This window comes from Pangasianodon hypophthalmus, chromosome 4 (genome assembly GCF_027358585.1).
Source record: "Pangasianodon hypophthalmus isolate fPanHyp1 chromosome 4, fPanHyp1.pri, whole genome shotgun sequence".
Taxonomy (NCBI): Eukaryota; Metazoa; Chordata; class Actinopteri; order Siluriformes; family Pangasiidae; genus Pangasianodon; species Pangasianodon hypophthalmus.
In genome coordinates, this window is record NC_069713.1 from 10,045,447 (window position 1) to 10,066,895 (window position 21,449).

At 35.4% G+C, this 21,449-nt stretch overlaps 3 protein-coding genes across 5 annotated transcripts in view; 1 reads left to right on the top strand and 2 right to left on the bottom strand.

Annotated features, from left to right (window-relative positions):
- The window catches only part of LOC113539869 (B-cell receptor CD22), an 18,049-nt gene extending 16,225 nt beyond the window's left edge, over positions 1–1,824 (top strand). The window contains exon 15 of one of the 3 annotated variants that reach the window (XM_053233087.1): positions 429–1,822. The gene's annotated coding sequence lies outside the window, so the exon portion shown is untranslated. Of the gene's footprint in view, positions 1–428 lie in introns of all 3 variants that reach the window. The other 2 variants (XM_053233085.1, XM_053233086.1) reach the window with 2 other exon arrangements.
- Positions 1,695–8,045, bottom strand: LOC117597149 (uncharacterized). Its single transcript, XM_034303892.2, has 6 exons — positions 7,905–8,045; positions 7,450–7,737; positions 6,263–6,520; positions 6,014–6,153; positions 5,773–5,911; positions 1,695–1,995 (listed from the first exon to the last, which is right to left on the bottom strand). The coding sequence occupies exons 1-6, from the start codon at positions 7,957–7,959 to the stop codon at positions 1,898–1,900; spliced, it is 978 nt and encodes a 325-aa protein (XP_034159783.1). The 5' UTR covers positions 7,960–8,045; the 3' UTR covers positions 1,695–1,897.
- A 6,697-nt stretch (positions 8,046–14,742) lies between these two features.
- On the bottom strand, positions 14,743–20,581 carry si:ch1073-220m6.1 (uncharacterized). The gene is made up of 7 exons (XM_026936209.3): positions 20,036–20,581; positions 18,285–18,394; positions 17,763–18,050; positions 16,035–16,292; positions 15,786–15,925; positions 15,532–15,672; positions 14,743–14,922 (listed from the first exon to the last, which is right to left on the bottom strand). The coding sequence occupies exons 2-7, from the start codon at positions 18,334–18,336 to the stop codon at positions 14,830–14,832; spliced, it is 972 nt and encodes a 323-aa protein (XP_026792010.2). The 5' UTR covers positions 18,337–18,394; positions 20,036–20,581; the 3' UTR covers positions 14,743–14,829.
- Between the last annotated feature and the right edge of the window lie 868 nt (positions 20,582–21,449).

Genomic DNA, 21,449 nt, shown 5'->3' on the forward strand with positions numbered 1-21,449 from the left:
ATATTTGGCTTAAAATGAGGGGAAAAAAGATGTGTGTATAGACAGTGTTAAGCAAAAGGATTTAGTAGTAATAGTAGCAGTAATAAGTCAATGTGACTGGACTTTTATTCTTGAAAATGTTTTTGCACACATGTGAGGGCTTCATCAGTTTATCTGTGTGCAGTTCAAACCTATGGTTTCCTGAAAACAGAGATATACTGATGAATTTTCCACCACAATATACAACCACAATCTCCAGCCTAGTTAAAAATATCCTGTTTCGTTTAAATTTAAATAAACGCATACAGATATCACAGATATAACAAGATGAACACTTCTTGTAGATGGAACATTTATATCTTTTTTAAGCAAGCTTATAGTGCAGAAATGTATTTTTAACCAAGCTTATAGTGCAGCTTTCTGACATTTTCTACTCTTAATCAACACAGATTGTGAAAAATACAGAGACGGTGAGATGATGGTGGAGAAAAGGATTAGATTTTACATATATAAGGTATCCAAAATACTTCCACACAACTGAAACAAATGCCAAAAATGTATGTCTTTGGTTGCTTAATACCAAGAAAGCCTAAGCTGAGTGCACCAACTGTGGCTGTAATGTAACATATCTTCCAGACTCTATCGTTTTATTGCATTTTTATTGCACTGTGACAAGCCTGTTTGAAGGCTCATGTGCACAGAGCATACAGTTTTATCTCCAGCAAATGTCTCTACTTGCCTCTATCCATGTGGACATATGTAGCATCGGTATATGTAAAGTTAGAGGTGCTCAGTACAGTGCAATCTCTCAATTTATTTCCATACTGTTAAAGCTTGGAATTGTAATTTATTATTATTATTATTTTTTATTTGTAAGCATTTCAGTACTTTTGTACTTTTCAGTTGCTACTTTGATTTGATGAACTGCTGATTTTCTTAAGGGCATTGTTCACTGATTCACCTCCAGTAGCTTAACAATGACATCCTATGAACCAATGCAAGAATTCATTCTTATGCATCATTATAATTGTAATATACAAGAATAATAACGACAAGTATTGCAGTATAAATCATCAACTCTGTTTTTCATTGATATTTTGAATTCTAGCAATACTGTACATCTGCAGCAAACAGATTATAAACAGAGGTCACTTTGTTTAAAATGTGGCCAAAGATAAACAGACAGCATGAAAAATTTCAGATCAGGAAATCTGATCATGGAGAAATCTCCACGCATCACGGAGACTGAGAATAGTCAGTCTGCTGTAAGATATTGCAAACTACAAAAATGCTTTCATGTATTTTCTGTATAAAGGGGTTCATTTTATTACTTTTATACATGTGTCAAGAGCTTAAAACAGTGCCATCTTCTGGGTATAATTCATAAATCTAATATAAAAATCTATGCATTATTAAATTCTATATGTTTGAAAATGTACATTTTTACCTTTATGTTTTAAATTTGTGGGTTTTTGTAAATGTAAACTCTACAAACTGCTCTTGGACCTGTTCCTCAAATATATTTTGAAAAGGACAACTTTGGGCCTGTTACAATTAAGTTATTTGTGTAAATACGTATCTCTTTCTTTTAATTGTTCCTGCTGTGTTTTAATACATATTTGCTTTGTTTCTTTTTTGAGGGTGTTACTTTCCTTATCCTGACTAATGTGTGACATCCTGTGAAGCAACTCAAATTAGTACATAATCACAAGTGATTCACAAAGTCTATTTATTTATTTCACAAGCATGGCAACTGCCCTATGTTCAAGGGGGTGAATACTTATATGCAATATGAATTGCTGTCTGTTTATGTGATTTGTAAGAGACATTCAGTTTGTGCATGTATTTATTTTCCATCACATGTGTGTACAAAATACCTCTGAGTTAGCGCTTGGGGCTGAGAGACTGTGAGTGGAGCTCAGTCTCTGTAGTTCAGTCTCTCACCAGCAGAGAGAGAACTGAGCTGAACTACAGTGCAGCAAACATCAGCTCCACTTCTGCTAAAGAGACACTGATCTGTAGCACCAAAACAGACAAACACACAGTAATAATACAAATCAGGTTTGTGTGATTGATAAGTAAATTAATAATTAAAATAATTAAATTAATATCCATCATATTTTGTTAAAGAGCAATATGACATCACACCGAGATGTTTTGCAAATGACACTGCTCACAATGTATACACATTTTTTCGAGAAAAAGATGTAGGCACAGTATGAAAGATTTCCACTTTCATATAAAAATACAAGTAACAAATTAAACAAACATCTAATCTTTTTTTAGGGATCTGTATATACTATATACACACACTCACACACACACACACACACACATATATATATATATATATATATATATATATATATATATATATATATATATATATATATACACACACACACACATATATATATATATATATATATATATATATATATATATATATATATATATATATATATATATATACATATATATACACACATACATACATATACATATACATACAGATAGGTCAGGTTATATCAGCTAGAATGTCTGTACAAGTCCTATTTTGCAAAATATCGATGTGTAAAATTGCTTCATGATTCTTGTGTCTGTCGCAGCTTCCTGTATGTGTGTGTCATCTTTTGCACAATGTCACCGCTACAACTTTGGGGTGCCCTGGCCCAAAAAACGGAAGAAGAGACTTTTTCTTTGAATCGCTGTGTTTTATTTGAAGTTGTCATTTTTCCTCTTTTCAAAATTGTGTGGACATGCTACTGATTCATCACAGTGTTTCTCAATCCTGAGCTCACACAGTTCGACCTCAGCAAGGTTGTTAATTATGCTCTGATCAAGACAAGGTTGCAATTTGTAATTTCCCCACCGACATCTGGTAAAAGCCACCGAAAATGTCGCCTCAACTCGTCATCTTGGGGTGGTCTTCTGAATTACCAGTTCTTTCCCCGTTTACCGGGTGACGTTAAATCAACATGGCCGCTCACACTGTGAACAGTGTGAAGTCCCCCTTCTCTACTTTTTAACTAGTTTATAGCAGTATTGGCTTTAGATCAGTTAATATACAGACACAGTACTTGGTTAATCTATAACACTGGCCATACTAATCGCTGTTTTGAGAAGGTAATCATCATCATTAATTATCACTAATATTAGCCGGGTAGCTTGTCGCTAAGCTACTTGCTGTTACATGAGTGTTTCATGAATGTTAACGTAAAAGTGAGGTTAACGTAGCTTTTTATGAGCTTTACGTGCTCTGACAGAGCAAACAAAAGACACGCTTTCAAGGAGGAAATTGTCCAAGTTTTGTCCATGTTGGTTTTTTTTCACACTTCGAAAGTGCTGAGGTGGGAAATGACATTATTACAACTTGCTAATTACAATTTAAAAGGCACCACAAACACAGCATTCACAGAGAAGCTGAATCAGGGGATTTGAGATCTGGGAAAACATCAAAACAGGCAAACAGGCAAAACAATGGGGACCAGGGTAAAGAAACAGTGTTATACACTATTTAGAGTGGGCTGAAATGATTGAAAATCAGGTCTTGCTATTTAGAATTCATTGAGATGCCAGTTTTAGTTACTTAATTGCAAAACCTAATAAAATAACAGTTCAGTGAAGCCTGCAGTCTAACTTTGTGTAGCATGTTTGTGATCTACCAGGAGCAGCAAGCAGAAGAGGAAGTCAGTGGGTTACCAGTTAAAAAAAAAAAAAAAAAAAAACCCTTGGTAGATCAAAAGTACACAGCTTTCTGTGTAATCAAATGTGTGATCAGTATATGCTACACAAACCCATAACTAAAGCTGTAGAGAGTTGTTTGAGCTGGTTGTTCAGCTTTAGGGAGATTCTAGTGAACTGGCTTTTAAACATATTAAGCGTATTAAACATTAAAAAATATATACATCTTACATTTGTTCACATTATTCTTTAAAAGTCTTACGTTTGGTAGCTGCAATATTGTAGTATATACACATACGTAGTAGAGCAAAATGAATATTGATATGATAAATTACCACAATATCATTGTCAATATCATAATATCATATCAGAGATATTGCGGGTATCATGACTTTTTTATATATTTTTAATAATTACTTAATTAATTTTTTAATGAATTATTAAAATACATTTTTGTATTTTTTAAAAACATTCCTTTTCAGTTAAATTTTTTTTTAGACATTTAATAAATGTATCAATGTATCAAATTTAGTTTGTTCGGGGTGATTTTCCCCCTTGAAGAAGTTGTTCATCTGCCAATTCCCATCAACCAGCCAGCTCTCCCCTCTCCCCTATCTCCCCTGTATATGACAGCTACCAACCGGGGATGGTGAAGGCTAACATATAAATTCTTCAAGACACATGAAGCCAGCCAACCACATCTTTTCTGCTCATGCTGCCTCACAGGGCAGACTAATGGTGCATTCAGCTAAAACTCCTAACTCCGACCTTCAAATTTCCAACCTTCGACTTGGTAAAACCGAAGAAAATCCCCCCTCAACTCAGAATTTCTGGTCGGAAACTCTGGAACTTGGGGTCTCCCAAGTTCAGCCAGCGACATCAAATCAACATGGCTGCTCTCAGGATCAACAGTAAAAAATAGCACTTTAAACTTTTTAAATGAGTTATGCTATATATTATTGTTGTTCTTCTTCTTTCGGCTGCTCCCGTTAGGGGTTGCCACAGCAGGTCGTGATAATAATTGCATAATTGATTGCATAATTGATTTGCCACAGTTTTTATGCCGGCTGCCCTTACTGACGCAACCCTCCCCAATTTTATCTGGGCTTGGGACCGGCACTGGGAGTGCACTGTCTTGTGCAACGCCAGTGGCTGGGGTTGGTTCCCTGGCCGGGAAGCAAACCCGGGCCACGGTGGTGAGAGCACCGAGGCCTAACCACTAGTCCTCCAGAGACCAAAAGATTTATGCTATATATACACTAGCATTTGTATATACCCAATTTGTTTAAGATCAGCATACAGACATATTAACTTGTTAAACCTAGAACATTGACTATATAGTTCACTATTTTGAGGATGTGAATATACATCACTCATCACAGTTACCTTGCGAGATTGTTGCTAACAAAAGATGAACATGTAGATGTCCATGCTTTCACAGACTTTGCAGCTCAAGTCGAAGACCACCTAACACACTCAGAGGAAAGTGCTATCTGCCCTCTTCCACTCCCATGTTTCTCTAATATCTTGTCCTTCACGAGAACAATAAACCTTGAACCTTGAAGTTTGCACATGAGCTCACAGATGCCAATAATTAGCTAGTGTCACTGTGATTGACAGGGTAGCAAGAGAGTTTGTCATCCTTCCCATCCAGAAAGCACAGCCAAGTTTGCTCCCTTGGCTCCCAGCCATGGCTGTGGCAATGATGGCTGTAGCATCATTGGGATTTAAACTCGTGATCTCACAACATTAGGGCAAACTTTGATTTTACTGTGGGTCAGTACTTTGTGGGGTTTTTTTTGGTAAATATGGTTCAGGTTTTTAAAAGGTTTTTGGTCAAATTATCACTTATGTTTAATATATTAGGTCTATTACATACAAAAAAAAAAGAATCTGCATACAAAGGGTGTAAATAGCCCATTTTCCAATAGTGTCCCAATTTGACCAGTTGGTATAAAACATGTCAGTTTCTGAAACGCACTTATTAATTCAATTATTAATTAAAGTCTTCATCACCCTGATATACTACACTATATTAAATGCACCCACTGAGAAATATGGCGCATATGTTGTATTTCTTTTTGAAAAAGAAAAACGATTGCATCTTACACATTGTAGGAACGTTGTAAACTGTTGCTGTTGCATTTTGTGCAGCGCTGCTGTCTGCTAGAGTCTCAGTTCTCAACGGCTTCCCCACCTCACTGTAGACAGTGTTTACACACTTATCTTCTTGATATGTTCCTTCATTCTAACCGCAGAGAAACAATAAGGAAATAGATTTGATAATGGAAAAAAAAAATGCATGTAGGTGTAGTCTGGCTTGCAAATATGCTAGTACTGATGTATTTACCTGTTCTTTCTTTCTGTTATTGTAAAAAAGTTTGATAGCGCAGATCATCAGGACACCAAACACCACTGTGCAACTTATTATGATTATTAAAACTAAAATGTAATTGATTTGTTTGGTTTGTACTTGTTGTTTTTCTGAACCTGTGAGTCAGAGAAATGATACATATTTGGTAAATAAGCAAGTAGATTATGCTCTATGTATTATACAGAATTAAGCAGAATGAACTAATGCTGATCGTTAATCACTTACATGTGTTACTCATGGATATTGATGTTTGTTTTGTGCTCACACGGTTGCTGGCTATGCATTCCAACACCCCATTATCGGTATAGTTGATAGTAATATTCACCCTGATGGATGTAGCGTTTGTCTGCGTGCAGTGCTGGTGATCACAGTCGTATGTCACTGAGTCACCATTAGCAGAACATTTTACCAAGATGTGGCAAACAGACGAAGAGTTTGACTGGTGATCAAGACTGGCATCAATCACTGGTTTTGAGACGGCCTCTGGGATGACACCAAAAAGTCAGCATATTAAAATATACAGTATTTCTTTCATCCAGGAATGTCAAACTCAGATGGTCAGTCTCCTGGGCATACACATACACACCACAGCTGATTTGAATTTAGTTACAATCACAGAACACCATAAAAGTTCATATAGCAGAGAGTGCAATATGACTACTAAACTGCCAGAAAAGGAAGAATTTCTCAAAGGCAGATGTGGAGATACTTTTGACTCACATCTAAAAGAATAAAAAAACATTATTTAGCAGAATAACCAGCAGTGTCATGACACCTGAAAAGGCCAAAATATATAGAGAAAACAAGAGTCCTCACCAATGCTGTCTTGGAAAAGCAGGGCGCTATGCTCAGAGCGGTGGAGGACATTGCAGCAATTCTACGCGATGTTACAAGTGTAAAGCAAACATGCCAATCACTGCAAAATGTGTCTCCAGTGTCAGTACTTTGTAACAGTTAATAAGTTTTCTGCCACAGGAAAGTCTTTAGGACTGAAGACTTTGCGCAGTGTGAATTCTTAGTAACATAACAAGCAGATAACGTTAAGAGAGAGAAAATGAGGCTGGTAAAGAAGCAAATGTCACGGCTGCTGTAACATACGTGATTACAGGAATTAACTTATTTTTTGTATGTTCCACAGCTTTCATTGTAACTGCATTAAGTAAAAGTATGTGTCATTCGGCAATAAATTACAAATTGTTGGCAAATTGCTGTGGTATAAGAGGAATAAAATATGCCAGAATGTCTTGTTATTGGAAAATAATAAACTTCAGGGTGGTAACAGTCACTCCACTTCCTGCCGTGCTGCTTCACACCAGTATGCCATTGATTATTTTTCTAAAATAGCATACTTAATTGTGTTTAATTCCTTACACATCATATACTTTAATGTGATGTTTTTGGTCAGAGCTTACCCTCAACTATCAGAAGGTATACGATTATTTCTTCTTCCCATTGTCCAGATTCAGCTCGATATTGCCCAGAGTCATTCACCGTCAAATTATGGATAATCAAGGAGTTGTCAGAAACATGTATATTGAATTTTTCTGGATTCCTCGTAACTGGCTTTTGGTTTTCTACAATTATAATCAGACTTTGATCCTTCCTCCATTTGACTGTTGTTATATTCCTGTGTTCTTTCAATGTGAGATGAGCTTTTTCTCCTATTGGCCTGTAAACCATGTGGACCCGAGCTCCACAGTCTGGAGATGGAAAAGAAATCAGCTTAAAATTTTGAATCATAGACATTATTAATGTTTTGAAAAACAAATCAGTTTTGTTAAAACAATTGAAGTTTCTCTGACTGAGGACTATGGACCAATGGTAGCACAATCACTAACATTAACTGAATTATCAATAAACTACTAACCTGCTGTGAAATTCAGGATGATGAGGGTGACGATGTGTAGATAGCTCCTCATCATGACAGAAAAGCTGGTTGAGAGATCATACAACTGTACAAAATAGGTTTGTGGATCAGAACAGAGGGAGAAAATGTGTGACAGACAGATAGAGTGTGTACAAATGACACAATGTAACTGAGTTTGCACAGTATCATCTATAGACAGGATATGAGTCTCTGGCATTTGAGAGAGGGTGCCCTCTGGTGGCGTGACACAGAACTATCCCCAGCAGATGCTACAAAAGTCTTCAATAAAGCTACTGTATACTGTCTCATCAGTTTTAAGGCTGATAAGTAGCTACATTTAAATAAGATTTCAGTATGATATCAATGACCATGACTTAATTAAGATTTATTAATTATCTCATTTGCTTGTGTTACTAAGTCATGGTCATTCATTAGGATCCTTTCCCATGTGTTAATATGCCATTGGCCATGCAATAGTTTTATTAATTAGGGATGTCACCAGCGGTGCTTTGTATGTGTCAGTACAAAAATCAAGAGCTCGACATCTTCATCCTTGATCCTTCATCCCCACTGCCATCAGGCTCTACAACACCTTAGCCATTGGCAGATGACTAATCACTACTCTCATTACTTTACTACTCTCACTACTTTTTACTACTCTTACTACTTTCTTTCATACTTATCTACAAGACTCCCTGAATTTCCCTTCGGGGATTAATAAAGTTTATCTTATCTTATCTTATCATTCAAATTTATTAAGCTTATCTTTCCACCTTCATGAAGACAGCAAGATCATGATTGTGTTCTTTGGCTTTGGACTGCTAATACAAACATGGGACTGCTGGACTAATACGTAAATAGGTACAAATCTTCATATCCACACCCAGTGAGAGAACTGAAAAGCCTGAACTGCACAAAAAATAAAGATTATAAAAATGTATTGTACACATTTCTGGATGGATTCATTTTTGTTGCATAGCATTAGATTTCAGTTGGTGTTTGAAGTGTCTGATCCAACGATCAATATTTGCTGATGTCTCACTAGCTGTGGAACACATGAGCATAAGAATGCATACAGTGTGTCAATTAAATAAACCTGTTTTTTTTTATATTTATTTATTTATTTTTTTGCTGAAGATAACATTAAAGTCATTGACTAAATCTAGTCCCACGACTCTGAGACGGGAGTTTCAGGAATTGTGGATGATCCCACACACCCCTCACACAAATTTTTCACCCTCCTGCTGTCTGGCAAAAGGTACTGAAGCATTCAGACCACAGCCAGACTGTGTAACAGTTTCTACCTCCCAGTCATCAGACTCCTCTATACTCAGAGATTTGACTGACAAAACATATACACACACACACACACACACACTACCTGGCTGCTACCCTAATAACTGCTATGTTCATATATGGTATAAGCTTATTTGCTGAAATACTATGTCATACTAGTTATGTTTACATTCACAGCATTTTTATTATATTGTTATTCTTTTGCACTACCTGTGATATCTGACAGTTTCGATCATATGGCACTGCACTGTACTGTGCCTGTTTTACTAGTTATTCTACTGTCTTGTGTGTTTGCACACGTTTGCACATGCACTTTATGTAGTGTAGTCTCATGTAGCTCTGCGTTGTCTTATGTAGCACCATGGTCCTGGAGGAACGTTGTATTGTTTCACTGTATATCTCCATATTTTTAAAAGTCAAGGTGGACATGTGCAAAAATAAGTGGAAACAGGTTTGAGAACAATATGTTTGAGCACAACATATACAACGAAATGCTGGAGAAACAGAGTGGTGAAAGAGCTGATGGTATGTTTTGCACACCAATTATCAAACGCCTGAGCAGGTTAAAAAGTTTTATTAACCACCGGTCCACTGACTTTGAAGAAAATAGTGTGGCAATTGTTGTATATAATGTTTGTGTTGCAAATACTACAAGTTGAAATCTAGCTGTATGTCTCCTGTAAACTTGAGCAACCTATTGTTTCTCAAATCTGTATTCATGAACTGCTTTGTAGGGTGAATTCAAGTAAACTGGGACAGTTTTTAGCAGCATTTATTCTCAGACCTGAAATGCATAACTAAGGACAAAAGTAAAGACCAAAATCAGTAAAAATGATCACAAAAACTAAGATCACATAGTGTGACACCGTAACAAACCCATTTGAAAAATTGTGTGTATAGATGTGTATTGTTTTATCACCCGCAAATTTCTGTGCTGGTCTCCATTTCTGTGCTGGAGCAGTTTTTGCTGATGCTGTTCATAAGGTATAATTGTTGTGAAATATCCATGTGCAAAAAAATCAGCATTAGCACATTTAGTGTAGACATGCTCTGTACAGTGCAATCCACCTTGTGCAATTCATTTATGTGCTGTCATTTGTTTTGTTTTTTTTCTTTTTTTTTTGGAAATTTAATGCAATTTTTTTTTCATTTATAAGCATTTCAGCAATTACTTTTGTAGTTTCTACCTGCTCAAACAATTGTTTTCTAAAAATGTGCATTCATATATATATATATATATACACACACACACACACACACACACACATATATATATATATATCAGTGGTGTGCGGTGGTGTTTTAAAATGAGGAGGCAGTATATATATATATATATAACGTGTTTGTTAACATTAGTTAATGCAGTGTGAACTAACATGAACTAACAACGAACAACTGTATTTTTATTAACTAACATTAGCAAAGATTAATAAATACTGTAATAAATGTTCATTGTTTGTTCATGTTAGTTAACACATTAACTAATGTTAACAAATGACACTTTACTGTAAAGTGTTACTAATATTTTTTTATTTGTGAACTGATGTTCAGCTGTTCTTTTTAATAGTCAACTTATTTTCAGGTCATCGTCATAAAAGCTCTGTAAACACAAACACAGACACGAAGATATATCTTTCATTTCATCAAGCTGAATGCTCACTAAAAACTAACAGTCATCACGTTTCAGGCCATTTCAAGTTTTCATTTTTGACGTGACACAAAGCAGTGATATCTAAGCGGGTGAGTTGTTTACTTACTTTATAATTAGTCAGTAACGCCATCATTTTGTCCATTCAGGCCGAGAGCTCGCACGAAAACAAGAGACGGGATTTATCGAACGAACCTATCACATCCAATCATAACCGATCATATCCAATCATAATCGATCACATCCAATCATAACCGATCACATCTAATCATAACCGATCACATCCAATCATAACCTATCACATCCAATCATAACCGATCACATCCAATCATAACCGATCACATCCAATCATAACCTATCACATCCAATCATAATCGATCATATCCAATCATAACCGATCACATCCAATCATAATCTATCACATCCAATCATAACCTATCATATCCAATCATAACCTATCACATCCAATCATAACCTATCACATCCAATCATAACCGATCATATCCAATTATAGCGGGATGGAGGCGTTGCCTCCTGTCACGTGACTTTCCCCCATTCATTCTCAATGACCCCCCACTATACCCACGGCGCGTTATGGGGTCTCTGTTATAAGTCAATGGGCTGAGGTGAGGCAAACCTCCGCTGTAACTTTACCTGCAGGTGTCGCTGTTGGACAGCGTTACTTTATAAAAACGAGTGACTTTTATACTTTTATTGTCATTTTTAGTAATATTTGCGTCGTTTTATTTTTGCAATATCGATTATTTTCTCATCCAATTTTTTGAGGAGACACTGCCTCCCTTGCCTCCTCAGAGGAAACGCCCCTGATATATATATACATATATTGGCAGCTTAATTGTGCTAGTTCGATTTGGTGAGCTCTTGCTTTATTAATTGCTTTACTGACGTTTTCTATTAAACATTTTTATATTTTCCTTATAATCTATGCATTATACTATTCTTGGACCTGTTCCTCAATAAACTTTGACAAAGGCAACTTTGGGCCTTTTTTGATTAAGTTATTTGTGTAATTATTCATGTCTTTTTTTAAAAAATAATTCTTACTGTAATACTTGATACTTTAATACTTATTTATTTATTTATTTTTGAGGGTGATACTCTTTGATTAATATTAATACATACTGTCCTACAGGATGCTTTTGCAGTAAACTCCTGTAGTTATTATTATTATTATTATTATTATTATTATTATTATTATCATTATTATTATTACTGTTGTTGTTGTTTGTTTGTTTGTTTTTAACAACACATATTCAGATTTTATCAGGTCTGTGTACCTGTGAGCTTGGTCTGAAGTGTGCAGCGCTTGGAGCTGAGAGTGTCTCCTACCTGTAGAGCGGCTATAAGACTGAGTGGCGTTCAGCTGCAGTTCATTCTCTCACCAACAGAAGGAGCTGTTACACTGAACTGCACTACAGCTACTGTATCAACATCAGATCCAGTCCTGCTACACAAGACTACTCAAATCTTCAAATCTTCAAATATTATTATTATTATTATTATTATTATTATTATTATTATCATTATTATTATTATTATTATTATTAAGCTTTGCTTAAACCCAATCAAATGTCCAGTTAAACATGCTAATGGCTAATGACAACAAGGACTTAAATAATAATCAATAATAAATCTAAAAATACATTTTTGGGACATTGACTAAGTTATTTTAGCTGTCTACCACAGCATATTATAGTTGAATTTAAAAAAAAAAAGCTCAAAGTGCACACTTACAGCTTTAATTTGAGAGTATTTACATAACAACTGAATGAACAGTGTAGGAATTACAGTACCTTATATTTGCAGTCACGCCATTTTTTAGTGACCAGAAGTATTGGGACAAACAAACAATCATAAATTAAATTATCATTTTTAATACTTGGTTGGAAATCCTTTGCAGTTTATCTTGACTCCCTGATGTCTGGAAACCGCAGAGATCACCAGATGCTGGGTTTCTTCCCTGGTGATGACCAGGTCTTAACTGCAGCTGTCTTCACTTCCTGCTTATTGTCGGGGCTTTTGGCTTCAGAAAGTGAAAATGCAGCTCACCTGGATTCCGGTCAGGTGATTGACTAAGTCATTGCAGAATATTCCACTTGTTTTCCTTTTTAAAAATGGGGTTTCTTCTGAAAAATGCTTCAGGTCATTGTCCATCTGCAATGTGACGCACCGTCCAATGGGTTTTGAAGCTTTTGGCTGAATCTGAGCACATAATTTAACCCTATAGACTTCAGATCGCATCCTGCTGCTTTTGTCAGCAGTCATATCATCAAAAAATACAAGGGAACCTGTTCCATTGGCAGTCATACACACCCACGCCATAAGATGAGGTGGTGGGCTTCAGACCGTGGCCGCTCCTTCCCTTCTCCATACTCTTCTTTTTCCATCATTCCTAAGTTGATCTTTGTCTCATCTCTCTATAGGCTGTTGTTCCCGGAACTGTATGGGCATTTTAAGATGTTTTAGCAAACTCTAATCTGGTCGCCCTGTTTTTTTTGAGGCTCAATGGTTTACATCTTGTGGTAAACCCAATATATTTACTTGACACAGATACACGTACCTATGTTTCTCATAACAAAAAAAAATATAAATACAGGAAAAATTCTTTCTCCAGGGAAAGAATTCTTCTGTCATCCACCACAGTTTTCTATGGTCTTCCGGGGCTTTTGGTGTTCCTGAGCTTACCACTGCATTCTTTCTTTTTAAGAAGGTACCATATAGTTGATTTGGCCACACTTAATGGTTCTGCTATCTCTCTGATGGGTTTGTTTTGATTTTTCAGCACAGTGATGGCTCACTTCACTGGCAGAGATGGCTCTTTGAACTTAATATTGAGAGTTGACAGCAAAAGATTCCAAATGCACTTGAAATCAACTCTAAACCGTTTATCGGCTTACTTTTGAGTGAAATAATGAGGGAATAACACATACCTGGCCATGGAACAGCTGAGCAGCCAATTGTCAAAAGGCGGGGACCACATATTAAAAGTACTGTAATTAGTACACAGTTCATTTATGGTAGACAGCTAAAACAACAATAACTAGGACAATGTCAAAATATTTATGTACCTGACTGTAACAGTGTGCATTTGTGCATAGTTGTGTTGATTGTGATGTTCACCAATGTAACAAAATAAATATCAAGGACCCCTGGGGTTCCTCAGACCCTGTTTTGACCACTGTTCAATTTTTATTTACCTGGCTCTGGTGTACTAGTTTTTTATTAGTGTTTTTAAAAAAGAGGAAGTGCATGTCACACTCTATTGGAAAGTTTTCCAGATATGCAAATTAAGAATTACGTAAAGCAAGACTGATTGTACGTCATTCCAGTTAAAGTTATTTTTCAATGGGAAATTTTCTGTAATTGCCAGGCTGTTGTTCTGTTAGCGTGCATATCTACAGTAATAGCCTGCCTGTGCATGAAGGTGAGAAAAGGGCTGGATTAGGACACTAAATTTTACATTAAATTTTTTCAATCTGTAAAACACAAGAAGGAACTCAATAATCTCCTCAATAATCTCAAACAACCAAATAGGCACACAAGAATATCAGGGCATGTTTGATTACCTGCATAATTAATGCTGGACTGGAATAATAAATAAAATGACTTATGAACATGCAGAACATTCAAATAAATGAATATTATGAATATGACCAGACAACTAATAACAGTACACACAATGTATACAACTATAATTTAATATAGAAAAAGATACAGGCACAATATAGAAAGTTTCTACTTTCTTATTTAAAAAAATGTATATATATATATATATATATATATAAATAACAAATAACATTCATCTTATTTTTTAGGCTACATAATGCTTTGTTCTGTATGTACAACATATACAACATATATATATATATATATATATATATATATATATATATATATATAAATGGCCAGGTTATATAGCATCTTATTTAGCAAAATATTGACTTCCAGGATCAGATTGCATCATGCTTCTTGCGTCTGCCCCAGCTTCCAGTAAACTGTATGTGTGTCATCCTTTTGCACACAGTCATCACTGTGACTTTGGGGTGCCCTGGCCTAAAAAAAAATAAAGAAAGAAGAAGAAGAGTCATTTAGCAACACTGGTTTTTATTTGTAGATGGTAATTTTCCTGTAGATGGTAATTCTCCAAATGTTTGTATGGATGGTCCTGATTCATCACTGAAAAGTCAGAAACCAGTTTATGACTGTAATCCAGTTTAGGACTTAACTGATAAAGTTAAGTGGTAACTGGGAAAGCTAATAAAATAACAACTCAGTGTAGACTATAGTCTAAATTTTAGCATGCAGCATGGATGTTGTCTACCAGTAGCAGCAGACAGAAGAGGAAGTCATTGGGTTACCGGTTGTTAAAATGAAAAAAAAAAAAAAAAAAAAAGGTTTCACCATGCAATAGTCATGTGAAAGGAATGCATTTAGCCATGTTGTGATGGTTTTACTTATTTATGCTTCATTCACCACCAATATAAATATAAATACTGTACAAGGAAAGCCAGAAGATTTTTTTATATGGTTAACACGCTGGTCAATCATGCACAAAATTCTCTATCACTCTGATATCCTATTTAATACTAAAATAACCTCATAAAAAAAGGAGCAACATAATAATGTATTTCTTTTTAAAAAAGGAAACTGATTGCATCTTACACATTTCGAGGGAACGTCATAAACTGTTGCTGTTGCATTTTCTGCAGGGCCGCTGTCTGCTGGAGTCTCGGTTCTTGGTTGCTTGCGCACCACACTGTAGACAGTGTTTATGCCCTTATCTTCTTGATATGTTCCTTCATTCTAACCACAGAGAAAAAATAAGGACAAAGGTTTGATAAACAATTTTATAAAAGTCATACATATGCATGTAGGTGTAGTCTGGCTTGCAAATATGCTAGTACTGATGTATTTACCTGTTCTTTCTTTCTGTTATTGTAAAAAAGTTTGATAGCGCAGATCATCAGGACACCAAACACCACTGTGCAACTTATTATGATTATTAAAACTAAAATGTAATTGATTTGTTTGGTTTGTACTGGTTGTTTTTCTGAACCTGTGAGTCAGAGAAATGATACATATTTGGTAAATAAGCAAGTAGATTATGCTCTATGTATTATACAGAATTAAGCAGAATGAACTAATGCTGATCGTTAATCACTTACATGTGTTACTCATGGATATTGATGTCCGTTTTGTGCTCACACGGTTGCTGGCTATGCATTCCAACACCCCATTATTGGTATAGTTGATAGTAATGGTCAATCTGATGGATGTAGCGTTTGTCTGCGTGCAGTGCTGGTGATCACAGTCGTATGTCACTGAGTCACCATCAGCAGAACATTTTACCAAGATGTGGCAAACAGACGAAGAGTTTGACTGGTGATTAAGACTGGCATCAATCACTGGTGTTGAGACGGCCTCTGGGACGACACCAAAAAGTCAACATATTAAAATATATTTTCAAGGAATCTCCAACTCTGGCACTGTATGTTCAGTCTCCTGCACAGTCTGATGACGTTTACAGCTCAAAATACACCTGATTCAATGCACCAGCTTTAGAAAATCACCAAACTGTGCAGGAAATAGGTTTCCCTCCTGTAGTACCAGCCACAATCAATTCATAAATATACTGAATGTGGACTTTATGTGGACACCTGACCATAACAACCATATGTGGTTCTTCCCCAAACTGTTGCCACAAAGTTGGAAGCACACAATTGTCTAGAATGATGTTGTATGCTGTCGCATTAAGAATTCCCTTCACTGGAACTAAGAGGCCCAAACTTATTCCAGCAGGACAATGTCCCTGTGCACAAAGCGAGCTCCATGAAGACATGGTGTGTTAATGTTGGAGTGGAAGAACTCGAGTGTCCTGCACAGAGCCCTGACCTCAACCCCACTGAACACCTTTGGGATGAACTGGAACTCCGACTGCACCCCAGACTGCCTCACCCAACATTAGTGCCTGATCTCACTAATGCCCTAGTGGCTGAATGAACACAAATCCCCACAGCCACGCTCCAAACTCTAGTGGAAAGCCTTCCCAGAAGAGTGAAGTATATTATAACAGCAAAGGGAGAAATTAATCTATAATGGGACGTTCAGCAAGCACATATGGTGTGATTAGTAAGATGTCCACATACTTTTGGTCATATAGTATATGTATTATACCACAGCACTGATGAGGTGTTGAGTAATTTTCTATAACAACTGCTCTGAGAGTAGAGCCAGCTGTAATTTAAATTACAGGTTAATATTAATGCATTCTAATACATTACTGTTTCTATAGTAACAACTCATTCACAGGGACTAGTATGGTGGATGGGCCACAACTGAAGTCTAAAACCATATTGTTATTTAACAAAAAAAAAAAATTGATATGGTGAAGCTTTCTGTAAGGAGAAGTTTAGTAAACATTTACGGAAGGAGTCTCCAGTGTCAGCGCTTTGTAACAGTCAGTAAGTTTTCTGCCACAGGAAAGTCTCTCAGTACCATGACAAGCTGTGTGTGTGTGTGTGTGTGTGTGTATGTGTGTGTGTGTTTTTTAAGGAACTTCAATAGAGATTTTTTAAAAATGAGACTGGTGAAGAAATGACTAGTATAGCTGGTATAACGTAGGTGATCACAGGAATTAACATATTTTGTGTATGTTTCGCAGCTTTAAATGTAACTACTTTACTACAACTTAAAAGTGTGTGTCATTCATCAATAAATTACAAGTTGTTCGCAAATTGCTGTGGTATAAGAGGAATAAAACTCTTTAGAATGTGCTGTTATTGGAAAATATTCAGTGATTCTACTTTGTGTCAGGCTACATCACACTGTTGATTATTTTCCTAAAACAACACACCCCTTCATGTTTTATTCATGACATATCATATATAACTTACCCTGTACTATCAGATGGTATATGATTATTTCTTCTTCCCATTGTCCAGTTTCAGCTCGATATTGTCCAGAGTCATTCACCGTCAAATTATGGATAAACAAGGAGTTGTCAGAAACATGTATATGAAATTTTTCTGGATACCTCGTAACTTGCTTTTGGTTTTCTACAATTGCAATCGGACTTTGATCCTTCCTCCATTTGACTGTTGTTATATTCCTGTCTTCTTTCAATGTGAGATGAGCTTTTTCTCCTATTGACTTGTAAACAACATGGATCCGAGCTCCACAGTCTGGAGGTGGAAAATAAATCAGCATAAACTCCTTTATTCTTGAATTGAATTGCAGCAAAAAGTTTTACACAGCATTTTAAAAGTACAAATATAAACATGTGGACATAATTTTTTAAGTATAAATCTTAGACATTATTAATATTTTGAAAAACATTTTAGTTTCTCTGACTGAGGACTATGGAGCAATGATAGCACAATCACTTACATGAATTCAATTAGCAATAAACTACTAACCTGCTGTGAAATTCAGGATGATGAAGGCGACAATGTGTAGATAGCTCCTCATCGTGACAGGAAAGCAGGTTTGAGAGATTAAACACCTGCACTGCTAAATAGGTTTGCGGCTGAGAACACAGGAAAAAACATGTGATAGAGTGATAGAGAGAGAGAGAGAGAATGAATTTCCCTTTGTGTATTAACATGAAGGGACTTTTTTAAGCTTTCCAGAGTGAGAAAATACACACATACTATGAACATACTATGTGTTATGTAGATTCATAGAGATTAAATATATATTTACCTATAGGTATATATTTAGTTCTACCTGGGTATCAGTAAATTACACTCTGCCCTATCTGTGTGACCAGACTAACCCACCACTAACTAGCATTATAAATTGTTAAACATTGTTTCACACAATGATACATGCTAATAACGGATAATAAATATATCACACGAAATAAATGTAACAACAATATCCTAATATTTCTCAATATGAGATTAAACAAATATAAGATGATTAAGCCTAGTTCAAGACATCTAGACATATAAAATTTCAAGTTAAATAATATAATATTTCCAGTATTTCTAAAAAGCTACATTTCCTCCCAGTAGAACAAGGCAATTTCAAGCTTGAAATAAGAAAAGTAGGCTTAAACATCTTTTATACATTTTTTTCATCATCTCATAATGAGAAATATTGGATAATATTAGAAACAAGACTTTACACTTAAGATTATTTTCTGCAAGGTACAAAAAACTCCCCTAAGCTTTAGAAACTGAAGGCAGACAGAAACATTACAGTCATTTTTTTAAATCATAAGTACCTATTCTGAGTCATGTTTAGCATGTGTTATACATGAGCAAAACCAAGACCAAAATCTTCCCCTCTGTTTTCCTCAGAATTTATCCTCTGCTTTCATTCAGGTCACTTCACATAATAGCCCCCAGAATTCTCAAAAAGAGCATGAAACATGTCACATTTTTTCTATTATTAAGCTCAATTCATCTTTCAAAGCTGATTTCTGTTGCAGAATATTAAAACAACTCCTATGCACTATATGCCATACAGTTGCATACATAGAATGGCATCATTATATATATGTACACAGTACTGTGCACAAGTCTTAGACACCCTTTTTTTTAGTACAAACTTTGTTAGAGATTTTTATTTGATGACTTCTACATTATTGATTCAGTACAAAAAAATTTTAGATTCCAAACATTAGTTTTCCACCACAAAATTAAATGTTACAGAAAAATGTTTGTATGTCAGTAAAGAAAGCAGCAGATTACATAAGAGACACTTTTCAGACAAAAAAACATAATGAAGGCTGCTGGGTTTTGCTGCAAAAATAAGAAGCGAGTGTGACAGTCAAAGTCTCCAGAAGAACTGTGTCTGCTTCTGCAAGATGCTCAGTAACACTTACAGCTCATTTCCTTATAAAACTGCACTAATTATACCTGAGACTACTATTTTTAAAGCGAAGGATCGTCACATTAAATATTGACTTTGTTTCATTTATTACTGTTTAATGCTCTTTATAGTATTTTTTTTTAAATGTAGAAACATTTAATTTCATTACTTTTGAAGGCATCTTTGCTCTAAAGCATTTCTTTGCATGTGCCTAAGACTTTTGCACAGTACTGTGTATATTAATCAACAGCAATGCCTTGTAGTATCCTTCTTCCTACAGATGCAAATTTAGAGAACAATCATGCCATACCATATGCAATAGTAAAGAAATTTAAGTATGGAACATTACCTTAAAGGAGACCTGAATGCATACAGGATGTGTAAGAAATGAGCTGCTTTTGCTCTGTGCTTGACTCACCTAAAAAAGAAACTCATCAAGATTTCCTTTCTCACTTCTTTGTAGAGAGGAAACATTTTGTAATACCAACCCACCTGCAGAAGTAACATTATAGATGAACTTTTATAGCACTCCTAGGCCTTGGAGAGAGTACAAACAACAGATTAATCATAATGTCCATGTCTGCAGGGTGATACGTGGTACATTTTTATACTTACTGCCATTTTTCACTATATTACTCCAGAAATTGTTTCTAAGACAGAGAGAACGGAATTACTGGACTATTGATTGACAGTATATTAAATATCAAATTATCTCATTGACTAGATTACGGGTTTTCAAACTTTTTGCAGTCCAGGATACCTTTAACTGTAAAAATACTGCTAAAATACCAAAATACTAATTAATTAATTAATTATTTACTTTCTAAGGACCCCCTCAGTACAAATTTATTTTATGAACATAATCCATCTATTCTAATGTTAGAATTATTATTTACATATAATAATATGTACAATAATATTTTTGTTCCTCAACTTTCCATTGACAGAACACATTAGGTCACATAAGTTTATATTATTTATAAGCTTACTTGTTTCTTAGGTTAATTAGGTTTGGATTAAACCTACTGAATTCATATATATATATATATATATACACTAGAGCACCTCTGAAAATGATGGGTTGTGATTTCCACCACTGTAACAAAAAAAAAAAACAAAAAACAAAAACCAAACCACAGACCCGTGGGTATGCTTCACTCACACCTAACGTCCCCACTTTGAGAACCACTAGAAGGTGATCTAGATTATGATAATGATAAACAAAAATAGATAAAGAAAGAATAACTGCAATATTCCATATACATGGTTGTTGGATTCTGACTAAATTTGTCATCTTAGAAACTCCAAAGATTGCATTTCCATCCCTGAGAAATCATTTCACTAATGTACTCTTTGGAAGTACAGTATTATTGTCCAGTGTTTTTTGGACATTTTCCTAATATTTTCTTGCTCTATTTAATGAAAAGTCCATGTCCAAGTCCAGGAAAAAAAACATAAAAATAACAAGGTTCTCACTGTGGCACAGCAGGGAAAACACCAAATGTGCAAAGAATCATTGGAGTAACTGTACAATGACTATGGAAATTTAGAGCCATTATATTACATATATGACTACAAAGAGTCTGTTATTGGTTGGCTCTCATTGTTGCTCCAGAGAGGAAGTTTTGTAAGTGCATTGTGGCCAATGTGATCTCATGCACAGTGTGTGCAAATCCGAGTGAACAACTGCAATGTGGGTCATGCAGTTTTATATCAAAAAAGAAAAAAATACAGACACTAACCCTGACATTAACCCGAAATTA